The sequence below is a fragment of the Phycodurus eques genome, chromosome 10 (assembly GCF_024500275.1).
Source record: "Phycodurus eques isolate BA_2022a chromosome 10, UOR_Pequ_1.1, whole genome shotgun sequence".
Classification (NCBI taxonomy): Eukaryota; Metazoa; Chordata; class Actinopteri; order Syngnathiformes; family Syngnathidae; genus Phycodurus; species Phycodurus eques.
The window spans coordinates 13,043,111-13,052,795 of record NC_084534.1 but is presented as its reverse complement, the minus strand read 5'-3'; the positions used below and the strand labels follow the sequence as shown (position 1 = coordinate 13,052,795).

At 39.9% G+C, this 9,685-nt stretch overlaps 1 protein-coding gene across 1 annotated transcript in view; it reads left to right on the top strand.

The window, feature by feature from the left end:
* Positions 1 to 1,992: 1,992 nt before the first annotated feature.
* lhfpl5a (LHFPL tetraspan subfamily member 5a) overlaps positions 1,993 to 9,685 on the top strand; it is a 13,768-nt gene continuing 6,075 nt past the window's right edge. Inside the window, exons 1-2 of the mRNA XM_061687787.1 lie at positions 1,993 to 2,195; positions 8,895 to 9,317. Of these exons, the coding sequence (XP_061543771.1) occupies positions 8,915 to 9,317 (403 nt within the window). The 5' untranslated portion in view covers positions 1,993 to 2,195; positions 8,895 to 8,914. The remainder of the gene's footprint in view (positions 2,196 to 8,894; positions 9,318 to 9,685) is intronic.

Sequence of the window (9,685 nt, the reverse complement as noted above, 5' to 3'; positions counted from 1 at the left end):
GGTACTTGGTGGATGGTAGATGGTACAATTATCCTTTGTATCCACTTGTTGGCATTCTTACAACAAATGAACAGCTTTGTCTTCAACTAAACAGGCCCAGAGTTCACAGTAAGTCAAACTGAGACTTTATTTTTGCCATTTCTGTTTGGTGGAGTGCCATGAGGTTTTTCTAATGTAAAATATGTACCTTGGGCTCAATGAAGTTTTGGACTGGATCAATGAATAGGCTACCTATTGTATTTTACAGTGTCAATCATAGTTGATTTAGTGTCGAATACGAGCATGGAACGTTTTTCTCTCCTCCCCGTTATAGGTCGACTCGAAAAGAGGCCACAAGCGAGAGATGGAAGATGAGACTGCACCCTAATGTATTCCCCCATCTTTATTCTTTGATGTCTCTATAATCCCTCAGATGCGTTTTCTATATTTGGCTTTGAAGCTGCTAAAGCTAATCTCTCAGACTCTCCACTGGAACAAAACTGCGTGAATTGGCGCTCATCTGACTCAAATAAGTGGCCAAGTGAGAGTCAAGGCTGATGAATCGAGAGCAGTTGTTTCACTTTCCTGTGATTCCCTTAGGGGCAAACGCGGCCCGGATTTAATGAGTGTATGTGTGTGTGCGCAAGTTTGATGGTGTGTTACAGAGGAGCCGCTTATGTGTTTTAGATTTATGAGTGTGTGTGTGTCAGCTGGCCGAAAGTAAGGCAGGTCCTCATTGCCACATCTTGGCAGCGTGACACCTCCTGTAAGGGCTTTGTGCAATCCATCCATCCATTTTCTGAGCCGCTTATCCTCACAGGGGTCACGGGAGTGCTGGATCCTATCCCAGCTATCATTGGGCAGGAGGCGGGGTACACCCTGAACTGCTTGCCAGCCAATCGCAGGACACATACAAACAAACAACCATCCGTATTCACATTCACACCTACGGGCAATTTAGAGTAATCAATTAACCTACCATGCATGTTTTGGAATGTGGGAGGAAACCGGAGTACCCGGAGAAAACCCACACAGGCACGGGGAGAACATGCAAAGTCCACACAGGCGGGGCCGGGGATTGAACCCCGGTCCTCAGAACTGTGAGGCTGACGCTCTAACTGGTCTCCCACCATGCCGCCTTTGTGCAATCCCTTCATGCAAATGAAATACCAACACTACCAAATTTCACTGGACACTTCTTGAAGTGCAAATGCACAGGCCAATTAGGTCCAATACAAGAATAGTATTTAAAAAGATGTAATATCCATCCATCCATTTTCTATGCCGCTTAGCCTCATTAGGGTCACGGTGCGCTGGAGCCTTTAGGCGAAAGGTGGCGTTATGCACTGGACTGGTCGCAATGCACAGAAAAACCAAATCATTCACACTCATATTCACACCTTGGGACAATTTAGAGTCCTCGATGAACCTAATACGCATGCTTGGGAATGGCGAAACAAAGTCAGAGTACACAGAAAGGTTTTTCACCTCCAAAAAAACATCGTAAATGGGAGAGATTAGTTTTCATCATTCGTTGATGCCCACCATAACGCATTAGGATGCCTCCCCAAAGTGGGTGCCCGCGGCCACCGCCTGTCCCATGTTTTACTGCCCTGTCATGCCACTTGCACAAAACCAAACCAAAAATCTGTTTGCTCACCCACCCTAGGATGTACTATGAGCTATCAGTACTGAATGAACACAATCCACTCCCCGTAGGGCACAAGCCGACCCACACTTTGCTCCATTTCTGCCCAACCTCGGATGCTTCCTGCTGGGTCGCAAATGTGTGGCGGCTGGTTCAAAGGCTGGAGGGCAGATTATAATGGCTGCAGTGGCCTCGGGAGTATCACTCATTGTCTGACTTAGTATACCCCATTACAAGAATTGCTGGTGTGCCTGCGTGACTGTATATGTGGGTGTGCCGAGTAGAAAGTCAACAAAGACTATTTGTTCCTTGACGGTTTGCTACAAACTCTTGGCAAGTCCCTCTGTCACTCTCCTTCACAAAAGACTAATAGAGTCCATCTGTGTCACGTGACGCAGACGAGGAGGCCAAACGACCCCACAGCTGTAGCTACAAGCTTGTACTGCAGTGAGCTTTCATTTTCTATACCTTTAATCCTCACGAGGGTTACGGGTGAACTGCAGTCTATCCAAGCCGACTTTGTGCGAGAGGCGAGTAAACCCTGGACTGGTCGCCAGTCAATCACGGGGTACGTATAGATAAACAACCATTCACACAACGAACTATATATATATATATATATATATATATATATATTATATATAAGACCTAGTAGTACAAGCTTTATGTGTATAGTGTGACAGGTAATCTATTTGTTGGCTGCAGTGGTAAAAACAGCATATTGAAAATTTAATTTCCATATGGGGATTAAAATCAATACAATACATGTGTTTTTTGATCAAGTCAAAAACTAAAATAAAACAAAATTGCAGCGCATCATACTGCAAAGGTGTTTCCAAAATTTTGGTAACCTTCAGTTAGACAAGAGGAGCAAAGTATTAGAAACACGTTTCAGCATGATGCAGTTCAGTTTTAAACCTCTAAAAACTAAAATTACAATTAAATGACATACTTTTCCATAAGTTAATACTTTAGCAATAAAAACTGAGCATTTGTTTTTTGTAAAGACTAATTTTTTTGACACATCAGCTCTTGTATTGCATCTCGTTTGTGCCAATTGACTCATCAGTGATTGTAATACAATCTAATGACTTGGTGGCTTGTTGTTGACGATCGCATGATTTATTTGTCAACATTGCATCACTGGATTGTTTTGTTATCTCCAGAATATATATTGCAGATTTGAAAAATAGCTGTCAAGCTGCATTTACTGACTGACAGGTGTGTTTACCTGATAGAATTTTGTGCTAAAATTCTGATACCCCATCCATCGTCCTGCCGGTCTCTTAAGGGAATGTTGCGCCTCATTTCTATGGAAACAGTCTTTAAAGCAGCCATGCAAGAGGAGACGCTGAGCCGGTGGAAAAGCCTTTTTGTGTTGACATACCAGATTGGACCAAAGGGGATAGAAAAAGAGAACTGGGAAGCTTTAAAGTTTGTAAACTCTGTGTGACATTTCTGCATACATTTCCCATTTTATGTAACTTGCCTGTGAATATTCTCATTCATCCAGGTCGTTTCATTCTCGGGGCATTGAATAGATCGCAACTGGATGATTCCGGTTGTCTTAGAAGACGTTTCGCCTTTCAAGAGCTAGATCAAGAGAACTTCAATTAAAGTGTTTAAACTATTAAGGTATTCAATAGTTCGTTAAGGAAAATGAACCAATACATACGTTAGGTCCGATTAAATTAAGCAGATCAGTAGGTTTTTATAATTGTTAGTTCATTTAGCTGAAAAATATTTTTCTTAACTACAATTAACTGTTTTGTCGCAATACAAATAACTGATCAATTACAGATTTGCCCTGTGGATTGGGTTAAAAAATATAGTTGAACCTTCAAAACACAAGCCATTGCTGGACGCTGGTCGACCTAGCATTTGAATTTCAGAACTATCGTGCCACAAAAAAATAATACAAAAAACAATCATCAAAAAACATTTAACAGTACATGAAAACCTTTGTGACATCACAGATTGAGTAATACTAAAGTAAAATAAAATACTTACCCTTTCATGCTGCATGAAAAGTGTCGAGGCAGGCTTTCTAAGGGCCAGTTGACTATGCATTGTCCTTTTTTTTTTTTTTTTAAACTTTTTTTCCCCTACGTTCTTCAAGTGTGAAAGGAAATTAACCATGAATATCCAAATTTAAAAACATCCAGTTGCCTACTCACTATTAACTCACAAGTGTATATGCCTGGGATGCGAGTTTCTGCACATTAAGATTGAACACAGCTGACTTAGCAGGATATATTCTGTTCTTCTTTAATCATTGATACCTATTGTACTGAGCAGCCAGGACAGGGATGCAAGTACCACTTTTGTCATCATGCTATGTCACAATAAGTTCCATTTGTGGTTCAAAAATAATCAATAGTAGACTTTGGTAGCTTTACAAAAACACAAACAAGCCAAGAAAGAGCAAAAGATACTTGTTGTGCGAGACTGAATTGAAATACAACTCAAAATATTTCTGGTTGGTTTTCAATATCACCTTAAAGGGTGATTCAATACTGAGGTTCTGCTATATTTCAACTGTTCCTTAGTCAAACATCACTAAACTTTGCTTTCGAGTTTAAGCCCAAAAATTATATCAGGCTTTGGGATCATGCATTGGTGCAAGTGCGTTTTTTTTTTTTTTTCCCCCCCCCCAAAGTGAACATAACAAAAACCTCGAGTCACTTATATCAAACAAACATGCAATTACCAGGAGAAGAGGATTATTGTATCAGATGAGATTTTAGTATAGTCCACTGGAAGGAGCTGGGGAGCTGGCAGGCTTTTACAATTGTTTGTTGTTTGTACCAAGCTCGGCGAGATTTGGGACGACATCATAACATCATATGTTTAGTAAGCGTTTGAAGCGATGCCATGACATCATTGTTTTTAAGTGATTGTGAATATATTGTGTGATGTCGCTGCTAGTGGTTTAAAATAGAATTCAGGGTCATAGGTGTCATCCCTATTACATGAGATGTGGATCGAAAGATTGAGTCTGTTTCAAGGGATTTTTATTTTTTTTTTTTAATATAAATTGCCCAAATCTGTTATCAATCTGCCAGCACAGGCACGACATCATGACATCAAATGTATCTTACCTAGTAAGTGAAGCAATGGCATGAAATCATTGCCTTTATGTGATTGTGAATATGTTGAGTGATGTCGCTGCTAGTGGATTAAACTAGAATTCATGTGCATAAGGTGTCATTTTTCTGCCTTATTACGTGAAGTCGTCATAGCTTTTTTTTTTTTTTTTTTTTTTTAAATTGATGAATTTGATATATGAAAGTCAAAGGAAAAAGGGTGGCCTTTGTTATTTTCAGTATTAAGATGGAATAGTCACAACATTGTGTGCATGTATGTACAGTATCCTGCCATGCCTCCAATTCTAAATCTAGATGATAGGTAACAAAGAAGAAATTAAAGGTATTTGTATGTTTCTTCACAAGGTTTAGACAGTTTATTATGATCGCTGCACATGCCTGTCTATTTGCTATGTCCACATAAAGGAAAGAAAACCAGGCAGCGCAGTGCGGTAAGAGTTACCATGACTGCCTCACACTAAAGTGAGTGTGAATGGTTGTGCCCTGCGATTGGCCGGTGACCAGTCCAAGGTGTACCCTGCCTCTTGCCCATAGTCATCTGGGATAGGCTCCAGCACATCCGTGACCCTGATGAGAGCAAGCACTATTGAAAATGGATGATGGAAACAAACTTCCAAAGTAGATTTTCATCCAGCCAGGTATGAGATGCAAAATCATTCAGAGTCATACAGCATGATTTAAGATTGGGTTTGCATGTGGACCGACAAAACAAAGATGTGCTTTAAGCTGTTCCATTTATTTGCTGAATGTTGTCCTGTTCCTCCCCAAACTCATCCCTGATACCTTTGTGGTTGTTGCTTTGTAAATTGTGACACAGTCCTTTTAGGATAGTACAGAAAGTTGTCCCCAAACTGTTCTTATAGAATTGTCCAAAACGTCTTTATAAAACGATCCAGTTCAAAGTTATGATGGCTCCCTGTAGCGCAATCATGCAAACTGTGGACTGATGTTCTCTTGGGTGAATGCTGACGTGACCACAATGGTGTTCATTTCGAAATCCACTTTACTTTAGAAATGGTTCTGTGGCTTATTCCAACTTGGTAAGCATCATCAACTCGTTCTTTGTGGTCTTGAAGCATTTTCTATATTTGCACCTCCTTTGTGGTCTTGAGGAATCTTGCATATTCAAGTCCTGACACATGAACATGAGAATGTGAAGTTCATGTATCCTTCAGTTAACACAACCAGGAATGTTTATGATTACATGTTAGACTGTTGGTCTTTTTAAAATCAATTTCCCCCTTTTTTTGGTAAAGGATCCTATTGCTTTTAAGGACCAATATATTTGACTTTTGTGTAGAGAAAGCTCAGCATGAACATTGCAACATAAACGCACAAGTAAGCAAAGAATCCATCAAATCCCAAGCTTGTTTCCATTTGTAAACAACTCACACACACACACACACACACATATGCAGACAAGCACAAAGCCCTTACTCCATTCTGTACAAGTAAATTGGATTGCTGCTCCAGAAAAAAACAAAAACAACTTGATTATAAACAGCCTCACCCTCACACTGCTGGGGAGCATCACTTAATAATGCTAAGTGCATTGACACGTCGGTGCCCACAATTGCCCTGTACAGGGCTATACATAAATTTTGATAGAAAGATTAAGTGTAAAAACAATATGGCGTAAACTGGTCCAGTAAATATTGGGAGTCAATTCCCAGGGGAAACATCACGCTCACATAACATATTACTCATCCATCCGTGAGGTTTATTGTATAGTAGCATTGGCTGATTAGGTTTTGGGGGTTGCTTGGAGGTCAAATATATCATTATTATGCATTAGCGGGGCTTCTACGAGGCAATGCGATAACGTCTGCATTATCCTGAACAACGGGGGAAATACAATACAGGAAACTAGAAAAGCAGTTCCATTTCACATTAAACAGGAACATCAGTATATTTGTATTTTATAGCTACTGTAAACTGTCTGCCGATGCACTGTAAAGAAGTGACTTTCACTGTAAACGGTAAAATAGATCCTACTAAATGTTGTTAAAAAAGTGTCAAATGACTAAAAATGGTTTATACACTTTGGTGCGTTTGGTGTTAAATCTAATTCCTACTTGCAATTGTCAAGTAAAGCGGATTCTGATTCTGAAACTGCTGCAGCACTCTACAGGACTGTACTCCCACCTAGTGTTCATCAAGTCCAAATATATTCATTTATTAGATCGCTTGCTAGGAATCCATCCATCCATCCATCCATCCATCCATTTTCTGAGCCGCTTCTCCTCGCTAGGGTCGCGGGCGTGCTGGAGCCTCTCCCAGCTATCAACTAGGAATCGTTTGTAGTAAAATCTACACCATCAGTGTGTATTTGCGTTGTTCTTCATCCAAGTCTTTAAAATATTTTAAAACAATACCTAAAGTGAATCAACAACTCAATTATTTCTCAATACAGAACATTCAAAGTCCATTTAATTAGGTTTAACGGCACATTCTATTACTCTACAATACAAAGGCTGTAACAATTCTGTCTTTACAAATACAATGATCGTACATCATTGTATTATCTGTACGATAATAACATTGTCTAAATAGGTATTAATTAATAATGTTTGTTGCTGTAGTTGTGGTTTGCTATGGTGTACAACTGTAGTGCATCAATGTCAGCTAATTTTTATTTAGTCGAATGGCATGAGAACTATTGAAAGGTGTTTCTAATATTTTCACCCAAAAGAAAAGAAAATTAGAAAGTTACTTAGCAAGAGGGGCAGAATGAAATGGAATAAAACTTATAATCAACAAAAATATAATTTATCTGAACAGATCAAACAGAGACATGTTCCCAATATTCTGGTTGACGTATTTGGTTACATGAGTGGTACACAATACAGTAAATAAAAGGAAATATAGTGAAAGGTAAATGTGGTAATCGAAAAAGAACTTTTGATACCTTTTCAGAATCAGAATCGTCATTATTGGACAAGTATGTAAAAACAGGCAAACAAATTTGTCTGTGGTAGTTGTGGCGGCTCTAGTACTACAGTAAACAACTCACACAAATACAAATACAAAATACATTTAGGACATAAACACAAAAATGCAGACAGAGAGAATACACCCATTGACTTATTGACTAACTCCCAACCACTGTGACCGGTGCCAGAGAGCAGCAGGTGTTGATGAAGGAAATTATCCAATTTCACTCAATTGGTTTGAAAATTATTATTTACTAAAACAAATAATAATAATGTAGCTTTCTTCTATTTATGCCAGGGACATATTGTGGCGAGCAGAACAATGAAATGCTATTGCACTAGATGTCAGAAAGCTTCAATTAACCTTCTCATCCACTTGTTGCCATTCATATACTGCAACAGAATGGTCCTTAAAGCGTGGTGGTACCTGTACGACTGGTGGTATGCGGGCTCCTTGTAAGTGGGACGCCAAAGAATCATTGAATGAAATGTTCAAACTCCTGCATCATCAGTATGTAAATGAGGAGACAGTCTTAAAGTGCTTTGAGTACCTTGAAGGTAGAAAAGCACTATACAAGTGAAAGCCCATTTACTATTTACCACTACATTTACATTTCATCTTTTAGAACTTTGTTTTAGGTTAAAAAAAAAATACTTTTGTGTTCAATACATTTTAATTGAATATTTTTTCAAGTACTGTTTTTTTATTTTCCTATACTTCATTGCTGCGCACCAGATTCAGCATATCGTTACAGTGGTTTAACATATTAAGAATACCTTTTAGGAATACAACTTCTCCCTCGCTTTTGATTAACATTTGGGCCTAGTAGGATATTGTTAATGGTACCTGAAGGACCATTTTTGCATTTTTTTTAAGGTGGTACTGGGTGTACAAACTGCTGTAACAGAATAGCTTTGTGTTCAACTAAAATACAGTAAGCTATGCGCCTTGTTTCCAGAAAGGTTGGGGAGCATTGTGTTATCATATTTATGTCACTTTAACCAAAGTGAATGTAATACCTCGTGAGCGAAAGTCAGCTGCGGATCCTGACCGCCACCTGGCAGGCGCATCATTTTACCATGAATCATACATGAGTGATACCCAGTGGGACATTTATAAGGTGCAACTCGCATCCAGTGGGCCATATTCTGGCTGCACGAAAGCAATGTTTGGAATCCCATCAAGCTAAATTCTCTTTTTAAAAAGCTCATTTTGATATCATAAAGTTGGAAAACTGTAGGTGACCATGTTGCCGGCCCAGGAGGCAGCTAAGATCTACCACACCAACTACGTTCGCAACGCCCGCGCCGTGGGCGCGCTGTGGACCGTCTTCACCATTACGTTCGCCGTCATCACGGTGGTGGTGTTCATCCAGCCCTACTGGATCGGGGACAGCGTCAACACTCCACAGGCCGGCTACTTTGGCCTCTTCCACTACTGCATCGGCAACGCGCTCACCTCGGAGCTCACCTGCAAAGGCAGCGCGCTGGACTTCGGCTCCATCCCGTCCGGGGCCTTCAAGACAGCCATGTTCTTCGTGGGCATCTCCACACTGCTGGTGGTGGGCAGCATCGTGTGCTTCAGCCTCTTCTTCTTTTGCAATGCGGGCAGCGTGTACAAGATCTGCGCCTGGATGCAGCTGGCCTCCAGTCAGTAAGCACCACCTTGGGATAAAACAAACAGGTCACAACACCATGACATCCATTTCAAGAACCTGATGCAAATATATTTACTAGCGAAGTTGTAGTCGTGTAGATTTGCGCTGCATCATGACATTTCTCATTTCTAATATTTTTACCCATATACTAAATATTCGAAAGGCCTCTCAGTACAACCACAATATTAAACATGCAGCATGACGTTTACAAATATTGGGCGTTTTGTTTAATATCAAGCAGATTTTCACAAATAACAAAAAATGACCAGACATTAACTTGAAAAATAAAATCACACTGTAGCAATACAGTACAGTATACTGTGTGTGTGATTCCCAACCACTGCGCATGAGAGATACCAA